Source organism: Coenobita brevimanus, chromosome 84, assembly GCF_032717465.1.
Source record: "Coenobita brevimanus isolate Jiangsu-jjx chromosome 84, ASM3271746v2, whole genome shotgun sequence".
In the NCBI taxonomy this organism is placed as follows: domain Eukaryota; kingdom Metazoa; phylum Arthropoda; class Malacostraca; order Decapoda; family Coenobitidae; genus Coenobita; species Coenobita brevimanus.
In genome coordinates, this window is record NC_137037.1 from 48,529,744 (window position 1) to 48,550,244 (window position 20,501).

Here is a 20,501-nt window from a genome sequence, read left to right on the forward strand (position 1 = left end):
CTTAATAATACGGCTAACAGATTCCACATAAGACACCCATTTTGTTTGCCACTATGCTATACACAGGGACATTTTCTGTAGCACCGTAATCCATACCGTGCCGTCTGCATCAATGGGCGAATCTTCCGCTGCTTAATTATTTCATCCAGGCTGGTGTCCGCCATGATTGTTGAACGATGTTACCAATGGCGCTGGAGATGCAGAATCAACTGAGTTTTAAAAGATTACTAAATTTGAATGGTAAATTTAATGATCAGTAAAATCCTAAACGATATGTCGTATAGTGATTAGATGATAGAAATTTGATTTTTTTTGGGGGAAATACTCTTGTAGTTGGTAAATTAAACACTCATATGATTGTTGTTGTTTTGACCAGGACAACGCATTTTCATTCTTGTCTTTGCCGCCTTGTCGCTATGTCGAACGAGGAGAAAGAAGGTATAAAGTGCTTGCATCCTCAATAATTCATCCATGCAACGAAAATTGTGCACCAGCTTCGCCAAGAATTACTCTGCGGGTTTTTTTGGGTCACGAGCAAGTTATGGTGATGACAAGCAAATCAGCTGTTTCCAGGATCTGACACATGGCGTGGCTCATTTGTGACTGAAAGCAAGATAAGCGAATAATTATATCTGAAAATATTAATACATAGTTCCTGGTAATCGTTTGTTAAATAGTGGAAGGAGAGTCAGCGCTTGTTTGATAGTATTGGGTTAATCTTTAAAGTTGCTATCAACCGCAGGGGTGTTGAACAGCCAAAAATGTCTTTATTTTGATAACCTCATCTGTTTACAGTGCTACTCAAATATGCATTGGTATTGAGGATATTGGATTTTACCTTTATCTGGTATCATGACATCTTTCATGCTGAACAAAGAAGTGCCTTGTTGATTCTACTTTTCAACACTGCATAGTTGTTAAAGGACCTAAAGTTACTTAGGTATTGAAAGTACTGGTAGATATCTGTGGTTGTGGTAAATATAAGTACTGTTTAGTAGTATGTTAGAAAAAAAAAATGCTAATTAGTTTTACATTGTAGCCTATGATCTCCATTAATGCCCCTAATCATGGTGTAATGGTGTAGTGGTTAAGGCTGGAGGATGCCATATTAGGACCAAAGGATATTAAGGTTTGAATTGAAGAATGCTTTGTGGAGTTATGGTAGTAAACTCATTCATTCATCATTTAATCCTGTGTTTCCTTGACACTGGTAAAAAAAAAAGAGGGGAGAAATGTTAAAAAATAAAAGCAGGTCATACCAAATTATTCAGAATTTCCTTATACTGAGTATTTTACATGATGATATGGGACATGGTTGGTGGAGCAAATTGTATAGAATATCCTTTCTTAGATTTCACCTCTTTATTGACAGTGAGCAGCAGCGATGACAAGCCTTGCAGTAAGGAAAGTGAAAAGAGCAGCACACCCCCTGTCACCTCATGCGAGAGCAGTGATGTGCCTGATGCCGTCGCCGCTTCCACCCAGGACACCCCCACACTTACTACTAACAACACAACAACCCACACTGCTTCGCATGAGGACAAACCACACACTCAGGTTACATCCTTATAATCTTATTCTGTTTTAGTATTGGCAGAATATCCATTATCCCTGCTTTTTGATACTGTACTTATAACCTTAACTCCATAGAGACCAGGGAGGTGTTTTTTGTTACATTCTTTGTAGTCTCTTTAGGGTTATATTCAGCTTAGGATAAGCTTTTCAGACAGGAGAGGGTAAATACAGCTTTAGATAAACCCAAGTATTATGAGAGACCTTTTAAAATTGGGTAAAATCATTCAGAAGCACCAAGTTTCACCAAAAAGGACACGATCTGGATTCATTGGGGTTTACAGTTTGGTTTGTATGTAGGTTTAGCAAGTATGGATGTGTATTAAGTAGTTGACTAGTGTGTATCATTTTAATACAGCATCAGTAATGTTTATCACTATTAAATGACTTGGGTGCATTACAGCTGTCACCAATCATTGTGGAGTTGGGGAAACATTTACTGAACAATCTTTAACTCTGCAATGATGGGCCCCAGAGCCTGCTGGCACAAACTGTGCTCCCTCTTTTTCCTTTTCTAGGTGTGACCAAACCTGTACCTCCAGTTATTTTCAGCCACATGTTGCTGAAGTACACCTCTTCTCATATTACCTGTGTCATATGTTTAGCATAAATGAATAGCTTTCCCCATAGAATGAAAATTTTGTTTTTCTTAGGCCAGGCCAGGCAGCCGGTCCTGACATTCAAAATAATATCAGATAATTAACAGTGTCAGGGTAACTTATCCCAGGAGGCACATCTAGTTCACAGGACGAGTTGGTCGTTAAGTTTGGATCTTCAGCAGTTATTCTGTTTTTTCTAGCATAATTCTTCTTGTTCAGAGTCATTCTCTTACCAACAGGAGCTCTAACTTTTTTATGTGTTGGCAATTCAAGACCAGATAAAAACTGAATTCTTTCTGAGACTCCATAAACTGTTGCAATCTCATTGTCATGGTGGCACATCCAAGTTGATGATGTCAGTGCAAAGTCTTTGTACTCCAAGACTGAAATTGCTCAAATTCAGCATATCCTGCCCTTAAGAGGGAATACATCACAATAATATATAAATGTTAAGCAGACTGCACTGTATAGAATGAGGTGAAGAAGTGTATTTATTTATCCTTTTCTTGTGTATAAGAATAGCTTATCTGTAATTTTTCTATTATTGTCACCAAAACCTTTGCTAACAAACTCATCCATGCTGATATTTTTGGTTCGGGCATGTTCGGTTCCCAGTACATTGAGATCACTAGTTTTGGGTTGAGTCAGGGGCGTCTGGGTGTGAGTGTGAGAGCTTTATGTGGGGGCATATACTCCTCATGTTCCCATGGTAACTATGCTCCTGTCATCCCCCCACATCCTGGACAAGCCCAGCTCTTACCCAGTCTTGAAGGTGTAGAAACACCCTCCAGTTCCCCAGCCAAGTGCTGCTCCTGCCAAATCTTGAAATTGTGCCAATGTCCAGTGCATGAGACATATGAAGCAGACAACTTTAGTAATAATTGCTCGCTGTACCCCTGCATCCTGGATTTATTGTATGGTTGCCCAGTACCATTGGAGGTAAGAAGAGTGGGGGAGAGAGTAGACTCTTGTATCATCTGAAGTTAATTTTTGCCATATGGAAGTGATGAAGCACCAGAATCTAATGACATAATGTACTCTTTTCTTTGCATAGTACTCCTCACTGTTTGGATTCACCTTAAGTTTGATGGATGGAACTTATTCCCAATGAAGGATGGAGTGAGAATTTGTTAGACAAGGAGTTCTAATAAGTTAATAGAATGCACTGGTATTGTGCCTTTTAGTGATGCATTGAGTAGTTTGGTTGGTAGTGATTATTGGGTTATGATAGCTATACTGATTCTATCCATCTATCTTTTGCCAGACGCCATAATCCTGTAAGGGGTGGCCATTTGACTTTGAGTTATTTGTTTTACGGGGAGGGGTACTAACCCTCCACCAACCCACTTGTTGACACTTAGGGAGCATGTATGGTTATATGGTTACTACCTAGTGCTGTAAATGGTTTCTTGACTTACAAGAAACCATTTGGCTTGTCACTCAATGTAAAGCCATCTGTAAAGGAAAGAAAAGCAATAAGAAGTGACAGGAAAGATTGGAGAAATAGGAAGAGAGGAGGGCAGGCACAGAAAAAGAATGATAAAGGCTAAGGAAGAAGTAGGCAGCACTACATCAAGTGAGTGGATGATGGTTGCCACCACCTACCATACTATGTAGTATTAGATATGAGAAGAGCTATTATGTGCTTCTACCATGTTTATAAATGTATTTAAATATAATGTTTTAATTGATGCTTTCTTCATTTCAGTCAGAAGGTTTACCCTCTGGTGAAGCAGTTAGTTTCAAGCTAGTCTATAATAAGACAAAATATGATATAGAATTTCCTCTAGATGGTACTGTCAAACAGCTGAAAGAGCATCTCAGTTCTATTATCAGTAAGTGCTGTTGTTTGTTAAAATACAGTAAAATCTGCAGATTGCTGAGCAAATATTAGAAAAATCATTGTCTATGTGTGTTTTAGATAATGCTGTTTTATGCCAACTGTCTGCACATTGAAATAAACATACTGTACAGCACATACAATATATGCTGTTTTGTACAAGCTTGTGTGTTGTGTCTTATTTAGTTACTGTTACGTGATTTTCATTTTGCTATTGCAAAGACATAACATTGAGACTGTATTGCAGATGTCTTACCAGCAATGCAGAAAGTGATGATCAAAGGTCTTGCAAAGGATGAGAAAACTCTGAAAGAGCTAGGGGTGACTCGAGGCTCCAAAGTGATGGTTGTTGGCTCTAAGTTAGATGATGTGGTCAATGTCAACACACCAAAGACTGAGGTCAGCTTCTCTTTATGTATGATATATATATATATATATATATATATATATATATATATATATATATATATATATATGTCAATGCTTTTCGTTGGTGGTTGATGCATTTTTCCTCAAGTTTCATATATCCATTTGCCAAAAATATTGTAGGATTTAAAATTTTAATTGGATTTTGTTGAAAATGGCAGTGTCTGAGTCCATAAAAATTCAGAGTGATCTGAAAAGCTTCAGGAACTGTTACACTCGTAACTTGTTATCGTTGTTACCATAAACAGATGCCTATACAGTATACAGATATATTAGGAGTTTTGTATCATATATTGCACTGCCTCTTATTATATTTATTCTTTTCAATATGTGTGGCAGGGTGCAGCAGCAGAAAAGCCTAATACGACCACCACAAGCAAGGAGCCACTCTGTAGACAGAAGCTTCATCGCAAGATAATTGATAAAGGAGTGCCAGAAGATGCTATGCCAGGAATCAAGAATAGTAAAGTAAGGCACATTGGGACTTGCATTATGAAGAGTGAGATATCATATTAATCTTTGATTACTGGTGGCTGGACGTAAGTTAATATTTCTTACTTTGTTGTAAAAAATGGTAGGTCATACCCCTGTAATTGTATACACAACCATCCAAAGTCCATACAGTTACGATCCTTGAAATTTTCATAACCATTCATAGTGGATAACAAAAAAAAAAAAAAAAAAAAAGTTAATGATTGACCATGATCTTTGGCCATTATATGTAGTGCATCCTTCTTCAGCATTTGAAAGAGAAGATTGAAGTAAGGCATATGCTGAAGAAGTATGGCTGGCATATTTGGTCAGAATAGCCTGGAGACATTATATCTCTCATGGCCATATTGCTTGGTTTTTATATGCATTCATCAGTTATTTCCCAGTTAAGTCAGAGTACAAATGCCCAAAGAAGTGATGATCCAATTCCCAGCACCTTTCCCTCAGAAAGTGATATCTGGCAACTGCCGTGGTCTAGTTATACGGTATTTTCTTTATTTCACAACAGAAAGAACAGTGTTTAGGTAGACAGCACCAAAAATCAATTTATAAGCGTTGTTATTGCGTATATTTTGCATTACACAAAGGGAAACCACAGTACATTAAACTCCCGATTATCCGGCATAATAAGAGCCAAAGGCCTAACATATACTGTCCAAATGCCGGGTTATGCAAAAGTCCCCCCTAGGGGCCCCCAACCCCCCAACCCTATAACACTTATACGTTGTCTAACGCCTACAAAATGCTTTATATCAAAAAGCAGTCAATAGACATTCCTAGAATTAAATAGTTTAATGTACTCTCAGGACATCAAAAAACAAGAGTAAAATGAAGCATGCTTCACTACTGTACGGTATTGTGTACACCATACTTTACATTCTTCAATCAAAATTCTAGCACTCTGCCAAACAGAACACAAAACTTTTGTCTCATAGTAGCAAGGGCAAACTTCACCTGGGAAGAAACAGTTGTCTAAATGATTTTATGCACTGTGTTAGTGATTCTTTGTAGCATGATTATTTTGCTAATAAAATAAGCACATTTTTATTAACTTGTTTAGTAACACCATGGACTTTTCTTTCCAATACACTTTCATCGATGCCTTAGCAGAATCCAACAGTCACTTGTACAGTGCAGTTACGTCCACTTCAGAACAATGTAACTTGTGCCTACCAGAGAGGAGAGGAGGGGGAGGGGCAGCAGCATGACATGTTAGAAAGCCACAGCAACACTAGAACGCCAGCCAGGTTTTGGAGGGAAACCTATCGCAACATTGCCATTTAATAATGGTAATGTTTTAAAAGAGAATATTGGCACCATAGCAGTGGAGGAGTACAGTAAGAGAACATCCACCTTCCTGCTGCCAGCCAATGAAAAGTCTGCATTAGAATTCTCCCTCCCCTATTAGCCAATCAAAACTCCTCTACTCCCAACCACTGTATCACCCCTCCCTACCCACCACCAAACACCCCGTGAGCTGCTAGGCCCACCAGCCGTCAATCCTCCCTCCCTTCCTCCCACAACACTCCACTCCTTTCATATTACCATACATGTACATTATAACCCCTTTATTTATGTGTATTTTCTGTATTTTTCTCTTTTTGTGATTGGCTGGATGTTTGACAACAACTGTCTCATCTATCTGTCTATCAGTCTATTGCCAGATGCCTTAATCCCATAATGGGTGGCCTCAAGTAAATTACCGCCATGTCGCCCTGAACTCCGCCATTTCACTGCCCTGCTTCCAGCTCACACCTCCCTCTCTCATATTCTTTTCCACTTCATCCCTCCATCTTATCCTTGGCCTCCCCCTCCCTCTCCCCCCCTCCACCTCACTCGCATACACTCTCCTCATCAGGCTCTCGTTCTCCATCCTCTCCACATGGCCAAACCACCTCAGTGTGTTTCTCCTAACGCTTTCTATCACATTTTTATCCACACCACAATGCTCCTTCACTTCCTCATTTGTCAGTCTGTCCCTCCATGTGACTCCACATGCTCCTTTCGAATAACTCATTTCCACTGCTTTCACTCTCGACTTGTGTCCCTCCGACAAGGTCCAAGCTTCGCTTCCATATGTAAGAGTTGGTATCACAATACTGCCATGCAGTGACTTTTTCATTTCCGTGCTCACTTCCTTGTTTCTTATCACTGCTTTCAAGGAAACAGCATCCTTTCTTCCTTGTTGTACCCTTTCAAGCTCTTCACCCTCTAACCTTCCATCCTTACTCATCACACTACTCAAGTACGGTACTTAAATGCACTCACATTTTCCATTTCCTCCTCATCCAACTTCAGTGTACATTCACTGACTTAATTTTTCTCGACGACCATAACTTTACTCTTCCCTACATTCACCTTTAGATTCCAATTCTTACTCACTCTCCCAAACCCATCCACTGTCATAAACTCTCATGCAGGATAATACCATATTTTTAGCCAGAAAAAAGGGTCGTTCATGTCGAGTAGTGTCAAAAATTTTATGCCTTCTGCTGGATACCATTTTAATTCAGCCATTAGCTACACCGAATAATGTTGTATGCCGAGTAGTCCCGAAACGGATAATCGGGAGTTTACTGTATAGTATGCTAAAGTTGAGGCTATAGCCGTACGAAAGAATATGAAATGCATAACCTATCACCTAATGGTTTCAGGGTTAAAATGCGGAGAAACTCTCGTAATGCTTGTTTTACATCCAAAACCAACAATACTGAGGGGGAAATGTTGCATAGAATGAAATTATGCAGTTAAGATGGATGATGATGGAATGAAAAATAATGCCCAGATCACAAGTGTCATCAAATCATGCAAATAAACATCTAAAAGTATATTCCTATCCACCTTCAAATCTCTGTGCAGAATGAAATTCTGGTGGGTAAACAAAACCATAAGTGCAAAATAGTGAGCGCTGTGAGCAAACAGTGGAGTATTAAATGGCAACAAAGAAGGTTGTCCACTGAATTGAGCGAAAACATGTAATTACTGGAGGACAACTATACAGTACTCATTTACCTCAACCTGGTTCATATTTTCGTCATTTTGCAGCTTATCTCATGTAGTCCAGTGGAGGCCAGACAATACTACGGCTCCATGGTATTTCCAGGGCACTTCTTTCTTCTGACTATAGTCGCGGCGCACGACTCTGAGGTTGTCATTATCGTACCCTGGCAACCTACCATTCAGAAGTGCACCCGATTTCGTATCATATTATACACGGATCATATTATTATGCATTAGTATATTATACACGAATATTATTATAGACAAACATATTATACACCAATCACATGCATCTCATATTATACGCAAAATGAGACGCACTTTTGAATGGTAGGTTGCCAGGGCACGATAATAAGAGCCTCAGAGTCGCCCGCCGCGACTATAGTATCACAGTTTAGTATTTATATATTATTACAACTCATCATTCAAGATGGAGGTATGAAAGTTTTAGACCAAGTAAAAAAGGTAGTAATTTCTACAGACAATGAAATTTCAACATGTAATCTGTTGAGCAGTCTCAAGAAAGAAGATGGAAAGGGTGGTGGTCAAAAGCAAGAGCAACAGTGAAGAGAACTAAAGACTAAGTTGGTGGGAAAAAAAGGGGGGGATAGGGGGGTAGGGGTGTGTGACAATGAAGGACAAAGAGATACACCTCCCCTCATTGCATGATCATGACTGACGTACGCCATATGGGCTGCTTGGGTGTGACTGAAAACATGCCAGATATCTCATACTAATTAAATATTGTTATTTATCTAAAAATTGAATTTGAACCTTAAGATATATTTTCACAAGATCAGATATCTTTTATTTCTTCAACACCATAAATTAAGTTTGGAGGGCAGGTAAGTTATGGAAAACATTAAAGAAAGGCAGCCAGATTCAGGGAGTTTTGTCCAAAACTTAAAAAAAAAAAAAACGGTCATCACTTGTTTGGGCGATTGTACATCCTATTTCTGTATTTCATATTGCTTTGATAAAGTAAGATTATCAAGTTTCCTCTTAGGATGTGCTTCCATCATACCCTCTGTCTGGGATGCTGAATAAACATGGTGGGAAGGTGCGCCTTACATTTAAGCTCGAGCTGGACCAGATCTGGATTGGCACCAAGGAACGCACTGAGAAGATCAACATGAACCACATCAGGCAAATAGTCTCGGAGGCAATAGAGGGCTATGAACAGTATCACATTATGGTTTGTACCTTATAGCATTGTCCATGTTCAGTTAACCTGTGTACAGTAAAACCTCACAGTACCCAACTTTGCATCCCTGTATCCTTGTTACAACTTCAATATACCAGTCTGTCTTTTTTCTAAATCAACTGCTAATGTAATTGAATAATTGTGGTGAAACCAACAGTTAGACATAATACTCACTGCAGGTTATGCAAATCCCAACTTCAGGAAATTTGATTTTAGTGTGTTTGGTCTGGGTGTGTCTGTTTATCACTGCAGTGTAAAGTATAATTGGTATTGCATTATATACATTTGGTTTGTTATTGCACTACACAGTGTGTACAGTTTATTGTAGTATGACAGTGTTGCTCAGTGTTTATGTATGTGTTCACTGATTATGTGTATCATAGTAAATCCAACTAATGCAACTGTCAGCATCATTACTTACAGTATTATTGTGACCAGGATCATATGAGGCCATTAGAGGGAAAACCAGGTAAGCGCCAAAAAAAAGAAAACAAAAAAACGCTGTTAAAGTTTGTGTACTTTAAATATGACATAACTTTTCAACCAATGAAGATATTCTGCTCTTGTTTTTTTTTCCATGTAGCCTAATTCATTGACTTTTCCATAATGATACTCAGACGCTGATAATTAGTGGTATTTTAAATGAAAAAATAACATCTTTCTCCTCATTAGACAACAATCGACGACAAAGTAGCAGTACTTTTACCCATAATATGAGTTATTGTAGGTCAGCTGTAAGATATTGAGACTGAAAATATTTCTGTAGATAAGTAAGGACATGTGCCTTTATGGTGGTGTCATAAAAAAAACCTCGGTGGTACGTGTCGAGCCACGCGATTGGCGTGTCTTGCAGCCACCTCCTGCTGTGTGGCGCTCGCCTGGTTTTCCCTCTCACTCTTAGCCTCACATACATGCGGCTTACAATAAGTGCGTGTTTTGACTTGAATACTATGGTAAAATCGCCTTAACTCAAGTAGGAAAACCGGACATGATGTTGGTTTCCAAGGATGCAGCACTTGGGAGAAGAAAATACGAAGCCAAAATGGACGTAATGGTAATGTCATGGAGTGGTTGGCTATCAATAGCAGTACGGTCGTTCACAGCCCTTTAAAAATCGTAATTTTCAACCATCTTAGGGACATCTTTTTCACTTAAACCCTTATTGTATTGGTAGAAGAGGATTTGGGGAATAAAGTGGTATATGTAACTCTGTTTCTGGCCAGGGTGGTGCTTACCTGGTTTTCCCTCCAAGCGCCTCATATACTGTAATTATTCAATCATCATAACAACATGACCTTCTCTGTCACCTAAGGATAGCATGAGGATATATGTTTATAACAGCAGTATCTAGTGTTCTCAGGTGATAACCTATCCAAGTACAAACCAGGTGCTCATGGTTGCTTAACTATTGTGATAGGCAATTGCCTTGTACTTATGTAGTTTACTTAATAGCATCATGAACTTGTATGGTTGCACCCAAGTTATTCCCCCTGTATTGGACTGCAGTCTGATAAATCCTGAAAAAATTTAGTACAGTATACTGAAAGTTTCCTTGTGTAGTACAGTATAGGCCACTGGAAATCTGTGAATGTTTAAAATTTGCCCGACATGCTCTCCTATCATTAGTTTTTATGTTATATGTATTAAAAGTTGATATACATATGAGTATTCTTTTAAAAACATGGTATGTGGTGTTGTAGCATACATTGTCAGTGAATTTTTTTAATTTGCATGAAATGCCGTCGCAGAATCAGTTTCCTAAAAGTTTTGATAGACTCAGATGTTTTTGAAAATGTAGTATATAATGGGATGGGATAATTTAAGTGTTATAATATTTGTTTACAGGGGCTACAGCTGGGTCCAACAGAGGCATCCCGGTACTGGCTGTACTGGGTTCCAGCGCAGTATGTTGATGCCATTAGAGATACAGTGTTGGGCAAATGGTAATGCTTGCACCAGTTTAGCAGCTGTACCTCACCTCTCAGTTCATCATCACCACCGCTACATACTGTACTTGGTTGCGGGCTCCTTCACAAGTGGTAATATGGTACTGAACCCGCTCCTGCTAGCAGCTACACCCTCACTTTTCAGCTCCTTGCTCATTGTTACCAGCATCATATATTATGGAAAGTGTATTTCTTGAATTCACTGTAGCCACTGTATATTGTTTTGGTTCAAGGGTTATTGCTGGCCTGTCCCTAGCAGTTGAAATAACTTATGCTGTTTTGTTCCCCCTTTCTCCTCCCTTTTCACATTATTTGGAACTCAAAGTGTCATAGATAATTTTGTGCTGAGCACTGCATTTTAAAACTGAACATTGCTAATTTATAATCTCCCACAGCATTGCTCAACTGTTAAGTGTTTGTGTTGGAGTACTCTAGTGCCTGGTTGAGTTGAACCATAATGGTACCAAACAGAGGAAAGGTTATAGTTATCATTTGTAATTACTGTTTACTCTTTGGATTTAATTATTCAGGATTCTGTCTTGAAGTAGGAGCAGGAAGTTGAAAATTGTACGTATGTACAAAGACTATATTTTTATAACTGGGCTACACTTGCCCTAGGTCAATTGAGAGGATAGCCAAAGTACTGAGTAACTGATGAGTTGAAGTATGTTACACTAACATATCCAGTACACATACTGTATAATGTATACTTTCTTGTTTGTATTGGTTAAGTATTCTTTGAGTGAACTGTTAATTAAGAAATACAGTGGGTTTATGACGTTCGTGTTTCATGACATCTGCAGTGACCTCCCAGCATACTGGAGAAAACATTTAGCAAAATTTCAGTTGATATGCACACAGATGACACATGCGCACATAGTATAGACTTTATATGCAATTCCCACATACTGGTTGTGGTTGAAGTGTTCAGTCAAGCATATTATGATGAATGAACCCTTACAGTTTGATAACATATTTCATAGTAATTAGATCGCCTTCATATGATTATGTTCAGCTTTGAGAGCTTTTGTTCTGGAGAAGTTTGTGAAGGCTATATCTAACCACTTCAGTTTGAAACTTTCTCCTGGTGTTAATAAAACTGCCCAGAGTTAACAAGAATATAATGAAAAAGGTCATCAGAGCAAAGGAGTTAATGGCAGATAAGCTTTGTACATGTCCATGCAATGGACTGTTCTCTTATTTTTTATAGCAGTTTCACTGTTTCAACTTTTGTATCAGTCTCCGCACTACTTTACTCAAGTTGGGTTGTGATGTTATTGAGAAACCTCCAACATAAACATTCACACTTCCAATGTCATGGTGACCTCAACCATTACCATTACAGAGTTAAATCTTGTCAGTTTGGTAGTTCACTTACATTCAAATAATACTTTTGATGTTGTGTGTCTCCTATAGAGCCGTAAGGATCAGCAGCATGAACCTTGGTTTCTTTAATAGGACTGGGGAGCTAAGTTACACATTGTTGATTAGCTTTACCAGTTAGACATTATATCAATCATTTGAGCTTTTTTTTTTTTTTTTTTTCCAGTTATTTGGATTAGTATAAATGCCAAAAGACAAGCACGTATCACACATTACTTAAGCTGTGTTGAAACAGCATGAACCAAAACAAGACATGCAGAAGAAATTGGTAACTGATGACCTGTTTTTTTTATTCTTGCTACCACTAGCTGATTTTATCAAACTTAGGACTTTAGTACAGAGGCGATTAATGGAGGCTGTTTCTAACTCCTATTCAAAAACTTGTGAAGGGATGAATGCAGGCTGTTATCTAACTCCAACTGTTTGAAAAACCTCTCCAAAGATTAGTAAGAATGTTTGAAAGTGGCAAGAATAAAGTAGGAAATACGTCATTGTGGCGAAAGGGTTTATGCTGAAAACTCCTCCAGGTGTTGGCCTGAACCCTTTACTCCAGTTATTTACTTTTATTATATTGCTGTTATTTCGAGATAATTGCACTCAACTTGGAAAGATCTCTTGTACTGTAGAGGTTAATAAGGCTGTATCTAAAACCTCAGGTTCATAAAATCTCACCTGTGAGGTGGACCAACAGATGGAAGCTGCATCCAATAATAACTGGTGGTCCAAGTGTAAAATCTGACTGAATCATGGAACTACAATAGTTAACTTGTTTACATTCCCGTATCTTCTACCATACAAGGCATGCACGATGCACCCCTGTCATTGGAGGATATATTTAGGATAAATTATCTGGCCCAACTTGGACATCAACACCCTTTCTAAATATCTTTTAAAAGTTACAAAAAGATATTTTCCCAGTATTTGCGCTCAGTACTGTTCCCTGTGATATTAAGCTGTTATAACACCCACTATCAGGAAAGATATCTCATTCAGTACTCTCTTATCATTCCTGTAGGATAAGAACGCATATACATGTAGTTATATGGAAAGATAAAAATGTCTGCTGTTCACTTTTTTTTTTTTTTTAATAGAACAAATGTCGAGTGAAGACCTTGATGCCACAGATGGTTGTACTAGTAACGTAATGTAATTAGCTGAGCATCTGAAAAGGATATTAACCAGTGATCATTCAAAATCAGGCCTCATTTTTGGAATATCAGTCACATATGCCCATTAGGCATTATGGAATGTCATTCAGGTGATGGGTTAATTACAGTAAGAATGTGATGATTATCCATCCATCCATCCGATGATGATCTAAAAACAGGCAAATTGTACAGTGTAGACAGTATACCACAGGCCCTCCCTATAATGGATTAATGGGGGGTAGCTTAATCCAAAAAAGATGATAATCCATTATACTGTATATGATGGATCCCTCCCCGAGGTGAGATTTCAAGCATGTTTAAAAATAAATGAGTACAATGGTATATTCTAGTACTGAAAATGAAAACTATGCCCATTTTACACTAACCTGGTCCATAATTTTACCCCTTTGCAGTTTGTTTCACATTCTTTTCACATCTTCATGAAACACATGTATTGCAACCCACTGCGCCCCGTTTAATGGACATTGCTTGTTGTACCTGACAAAAGTCCGGTGGTGTCATAGTGTTTGTCAGATCCAATATCTGGTCTATTGAGGTAAGTTAAATCGAGGGTCTGCCGTATGTATAACTGTCTGGAAATGTTTACATATCTTGTAATCATAATTGGAGAAGATACAGAGTGAATTTTGATTTTTTAAATTTTTCTGGGAGTGTCATGGCATAAATTATGTTAATTTGATACTCCTACTATTTTTTTTTTCTTCTCCATGTTGGTGTTCAATTAGGCACGAATGACATGAATCCACAGTAATGTTTACTCCGTTACTGTACAAGGATTGGGAAATAAAGCTCTTTTACATTTTACAATATATGGTATTTATCTGAAACTGAAGAGTTTATTTCAGTAAGAGTAAAATATTATGTACGACGGTGCTGAACAATACTGAGAAAAAATATACAGATTTAATCTTTAAGACATGCACTTATGATAGTATTAAATTGTCATGGTATTTGTTAAGATATGTGCAGGAATTTAATGGTTAAAGTGTTAATGATTGATGTTAAATCATTCACTATAACAGGGTAGTTTAACCTATTGTAACTCAGTTCCTATGGAAGTTTGCCAGCTGTAAGCTGAAATATCACACTATATTTTTTAATCAATACCCGAGTAGATGTATCTTCTTTCCACAAGCAAAACCAAGAGTTAAATGGTGAACTACAGTTATTATCATGTACTTTAAGTTTGGTGCATTTGAGTTGTACAAAAGTACTCTGTTACTATTTTGTTGTTGTTTGAATATGAAAAACAAGTTATCACAGTGTACTCACGAGATTTTACATGCCACTGCATGCTGTCTATGCAAATTACCCAGTTTACAAAAATTTAATGCAAGAACTATTGGGATGCTGGAAAGGGGCACCTTCCCATGATGGCACTGATATAACCGGGTTGCTCCGCTGCCAGGTTATGTAAATGTTCCTCAAACCCCCCCCCCCCATCTTCTGAGAGAATGATTGACTGCAGGTGAAAGGTAACAGACTTCAGTCCACCAGGTTCACATTCAGATGAGTCTTGGGGCCACAACAACAGCAAGTGGATAGTGGTTTCTTTGTATAGTAATTACTGTATTGAAATACAGTGAAGTAATCACTACCCCTGAGTATTGAGGTGTATATGCTTCAGTAGAAAATGTCTGATTATGGAAATTCTTACTTGCCTGTCCTCTCTCCCACTGTATCCAGTCAGAATGTTGTTGCTGATGCTGCTCTTGTCTGTTCAGCTGTTCCTCCAGTCATGCAGCTGTATTCTCCTCGACTAAGGAGGCTGTCTGGCACCTTATCCACACTAGGTCATGTTTGTATGTGGCATGACAACCCCTCAGTCTGATGACTAACTTGTTACCTTCAGATGATTTGATTAAACTTATGCAAGATCTCTTGCAGTGAAGGAGTTAATGAAGTCTACCTCTAACTCCTATTGTTTTGAAAAAGTCACTCCTAAGCTGGAAAAAAAAAAAAAAAAAAAAAAAAAAAAAAAAAAATGAAAGTACAAAGAATAATAAATACATCACTGGAGAGAGGGGGATAATAACCTTGTCTATGATACTGATGGAAATCACATTGATGACAGATGGCTACAAATAACATAGAACAGATTAGAATATATAGGAGTAATATACAAAATAAACTGCTAAGGAAGAGGTGCTAGTGAGGCCCCTAAGCTGATGAGAATATGGGCCTTGTTCACCAAGTTGAGGGCCTCATTCTCATTGACACAGGCTAGTGAGCACTACTAACTGCACCAAAGCTACTATAATATTTGTAGTGGTAAACATATTGTGTAACAGGTAGTCTGAATGATATAAGATTTCCACTCGTATGTTTCCACTCCTATCTGACTGCAGCTTGTTAGAATATAAATGCTCTGTAGCAAAATCAGAAAGAATAACATATGCAGTTTATTCAAGCCAAGAATATAGTGTGAATCACTGTACATATAGACACATGTGGAAAAACAGTTGGGCATATGAAAACATAACAGATTACATTGTGTATAAATTAAGAGGTTTTAGTTGGAACACTGAACTAAACTTGCTGGATCACTTAAATATCTGTTATCATTAACCTCCTTGCCTTCTACAGATGCCTTGAGTTATTTTACTTGAGCTACCACAAGACAGTCTTGTTCAACTGAGGAAAATTCTGGTTATCAAAGGGTTGAAGATTTGCCTACAGAAAGTCAGAATTTTGTTCACTTGAATAGAATAATGTAAACTTAGCCTGATTAAAAAACACTCAGCCGCATCCAAAGATGGCAAAACAGCTGACAAAGACCCCACTTGAAAGTTGCTTGTGATGGTGGATTGAGAGTTAATTGCATAATCTCCAGCTTGCATCTCACACATATTGCTCAAAAAAAATAAATAAATAAAAAAAATAAAAAATAATAATAAAATAAATCAGGCCCAAGTATGTAGGATATAGACCTAAGTGTAATTGGTCCTAGTGGTATGCTGACGAGGTACATTTGTTTAGTTTATGCACAAGGAGTTTGTTTCTAACATACTGGTTTGTATTTCCAAGTTCCTGTGTCACATTACTTTTAACGTTAGTTTGTTAAGTCGTTTTTGTTATATAAAATCTGTCAAAGAAGAGCACCTTGATGTGCAGTGTATTCTTTTTTAAAAATACAATCTATGTTATAAACAAATTACTTGTTATTTTGTTATGGCAATATAGTGATAAGAATAGCCATACCAGTATATGGTCGTGATAAAAATCATTTAACAAATTAATAGAGAAACGAAGGGTTTGATATTGTTACAGTACATTGTTTCACAGCTCATATTAGAAATAATATAGAAAAAATACATACTATACACAGAATCCATAGTCAGACCATTTTTCTTGAATTGCCTTTACAATCATGGACATAACGGTATTTTGATATAAACCTTTGTGTAGTGCAGTCATTTACCTACAAAAATAACCATTAATCACATTTCATAGAACTCAAATTACTCTGTATCTACATTGTGCAACTCAAAACTTTGTGTGTGTGCATGCATGTGTATGTACATTTGTGTGCTCACTCAGTTACCCAGGGTCGGACCAGGGTCCCTCCCATGGCAAGGCACTGTCACATGGGGGTGCCAGTTCCCTACATGGTATATGTACTGTACTGTACCGTACCTATAGGATGGCCCATAGCAGCAGTTGCATACTAGTGGTTGGCAGGTCTGCTTGGCCAGGCAGAAGAGTTTACAACAACAGTAACTTCAACTGTTACCAGTTCGCTGTATATCAGCCCAAATGAATGTCAGTCTTACTTCATGTTGTAATACGAGTACCTTCATGATAAGCTACAAGAACACAATAGCTGTCTTGGGAAGTTGAAAAACACCACCAAATATTTTGTTTCCTACTTTATATATATATATATATATATATATATATATATATATATATATCCATCCATCCACCATCCAATCCTATGTTGCCCTACGAGGAGTGCAGGAGCCTGGGGCTAGGCAAGTTGGTCCTGACATTTAAGATGAGAGTGACCAGCCTCACTCATCCCTGTGTGGCACAATGTTAGCAGTAAACCCCAACCACCCCTTGGATATAAACCTACACAGGCTCAATATAATTGGAGTGCCTTGATTACCCACTAAACCAAATTATGGCACCTACTCTCTACTGTTGAATCCTTTAAGAGACAGCTGAAAGCCTTTCTTTTTTCAAAATGCAATGACCTGGAGAGAGGTACTATGACAGATGATTATAGGGTTTAATTTTTGCCACTTTCATGTATATATGATGTAGCTTGTATTATATACAAGAAATGTCACAATTCTTGTAATTGTAAAAATAACGAGCGCTAGTGAATTCCCAAAAGGAAGAACTGGCGCTTTTGAGAAACAAAAGGCCAGATTATTATTATTATTATTATTATTATTATATATATATATATACGTGTATATATATATATCTATCTATTGCCAGACGCCTCAATCCTGTTTGGGGTGGCCATAAACAAATCGCCTCCATGTCGCCCTGTCCCCCGCCATTTCACTGCCCTGCTCCCAACTCACATCCCCCTCTCTCATATACCTCTCCTCCCCATCCCTCCATCTCATCCTCGATCTCCCCCTCCCTCTTCCCCCCTCCACCTCACTCACATACACTTTCTTCATCAGTCACTCACCCTCCATCCTCTCCACATGGCCATATATGTATATATTTATATAGCCAGACATCAAAATCCCGTAAGGGGTGGTTGTTTGTCTTTGAGCTGATTTACGAGAAGGGGCACTAACCCTCCGCGAACCCACTTGCTGACGTAGGGAAAATGTATGGGTTAGTTATATGGTTACCATCCAGCAATGTAAATGATTTACTGGCTTACAGGAAACCATCTGGTTTGTTACTTAATGTAAAGTCACTTGAAAAGGAAAGAGGAGTAATTTAAAGTGACAGAAAAGATGGAAGAAATAGGAAGAGAGAGGGCAGACACAGAAAAAGTGATAAAGGTGAAGGAAGAAGTAGGCAACACTACTTGATCAAGTGAGTGGATAATGGTTGCCACCACATACCACCATATATATATATATCTATGTATCTATCTGAAAACTTGCAGAAAAATAAAAGGAAGAGGAGCACCAAGCTTTTGTCTGTATTTCAAGACATCTTCCTGCGAGTTTTCACAACGTATTTGTCACCATGTGCTCATGTGATGTTGCTTTCATATATATATATATATATATATATATATATATATATATGTAGGTTTATATCCAAAGGGTGGATGATGATGATTGCACACATAATGCCACTCAGGGATGAGTGAGGCTTGTCACTCTTATCTTACATGTTAGGACCAACTTGCCTAGCCCCGGGCTCCTACACTCATGGGGCGGCATAGGATTCGATGATGGATCTCTCTCTCTGTTTCTGTAGGTTCTGTTTTTACACATCATGTTTGTTTGATTATTGGATACACATCAGTATGAAAATGACACTGCTCTAATAATTTGTTCTAGAGATTTTACAATCCTAGTTCAGCAGAAATTTTTATGTACCTGGCTTTTCACATACACTGTACAGTGCTTTTTAATCTCAACACACACACACACACACACACACACACACACACACACACACACAATTTGTTTTTTGCGTAAGAATTACTGAACTGCAATGATAAGCATACCAGTTGGGCATTTATATATCACCTTTGAATGCTTAACATCCTCTACTACTGTTAATACTTCCATTTCAAGATTTAAACTGTAGTACATAATGTTATACGTTCTCTTACAGCTCATACTTATTTATCACATTAGTATCATTAAAAGACCCTGAGATTACATCCGGGGGGTGAAGGATGTACCCTTGACAGTTTTTTTTTTTTTTTTTTTTTTTTTTTTTTTTTGTAAGTGCAGGAAGGGATGTGGCATAAAAGGAGCTGTGGTGGCTTGGTGGTAACATACTTATCTCATGATGTGTGTGTGCCCCAAGTCTAAGGTTTGAGCCTATGCCATGGATGACATTTAAAGCAGGTGATGGTAGTATGTCCCTTCATATGCTTGCACATGTTCAGACCCCAGTGAGGACATACAAAGACTTTTGACACATAGCCAGTCCAACATTTTTACTTTCATAGGCACTGCTCTTCTTACAGATACCCCTTGCCAGTCGTATTTCACCAGCATGGGGAAATGCTCATTCTGGTCATCATTCTCCCTCCAAGGAGAAAGTCCAGTCCTACAGTGGACTTAGTATGGACTGATACTGATACAGATATAGGTCATATAAACTGCAGGCTGCAGCTTATGTTTGTCTTTTGCTTTACGGTCAGTTTGCAGGATTCACTACTGCCAGTGCAGTGATACTAATTAGTTTATCTTTGTAACATTAGTCAGAAAGGAAGTTGCTTATTATATTTAAAGGGACTATGATGAGGCTGTGTTTTTTGTATTGCTTCATATTTTATGAATAAACAGTGTGACAATATTCTCTTTCTTATTCCTCACGGTACAGCTTACTATAATCAAATCATGAAAAATGTTCAACTTTCACCAAGGGTTAATATGAATGCCAAGAGATTTTCATCATGGGCAGCCCATTGTTACATTATCATTTTTCTCATTTAACTGACAAAACACAGACAGAAATACACGGGCAAAGTTGACAAAAAATCTTGGCTATCTACTTTCATCACACAAGGCATGCAATATACTGGTAGCTTACATATATGAAATATGACACATCAGCATATGACAAAATAATGTACTGTACTTATATATTTCATAACAAACAGCCACTCCCGTATTAACCACTCTGGAGTGTATGACCCTAAGGTAAAGCTATTATTTATATACATAAGCATATGAATTATTTTCTGGTTCTAAAGAAGAAAAAAAC

The 20,501-nt window shown here is 37.9% G+C and overlaps 2 protein-coding genes across 5 annotated transcripts in view; one reads left to right on the forward strand and one right to left on the reverse strand.

Moving 5' to 3' along the window:
- LOC145410211 (uncharacterized) overlaps positions 1-170 on the reverse strand; it is a 28,206-nt gene extending 28,036 nt beyond the window's left edge. For 3 of the 4 annotated variants that reach the window (XM_080280424.1, XM_080280423.1, XM_080280425.1), the window contains exon 1: positions 97-170. In XM_080280424.1, the coding sequence (XP_080136550.1) occupies positions 97-164 (68 nt within the window). In that variant the 5' untranslated portion in view covers positions 165-170. The remainder of the gene's footprint in view (positions 1-96) is intronic. The other variant, XM_080280426.1, reaches the window with a different exon arrangement.
- Positions 171-368: 198 nt separating this feature from the next.
- On the forward strand, positions 369-11,949 carry LOC145410231 (ubiquitin domain-containing protein UBFD1-like). Its single transcript, XM_080280453.1, has 7 exons — positions 369-438; positions 1,373-1,557; positions 3,880-4,006; positions 4,259-4,410; positions 4,777-4,905; positions 8,936-9,124; positions 10,979-11,949. The coding sequence occupies exons 1-7, from the start codon at positions 417-419 to the stop codon at positions 11,078-11,080; spliced, it is 906 nt and encodes a 301-aa protein (XP_080136579.1). The 5' UTR covers positions 369-416; the 3' UTR covers positions 11,081-11,949.
- Positions 11,950-20,501: the final 8,552 nt, after the last annotated feature.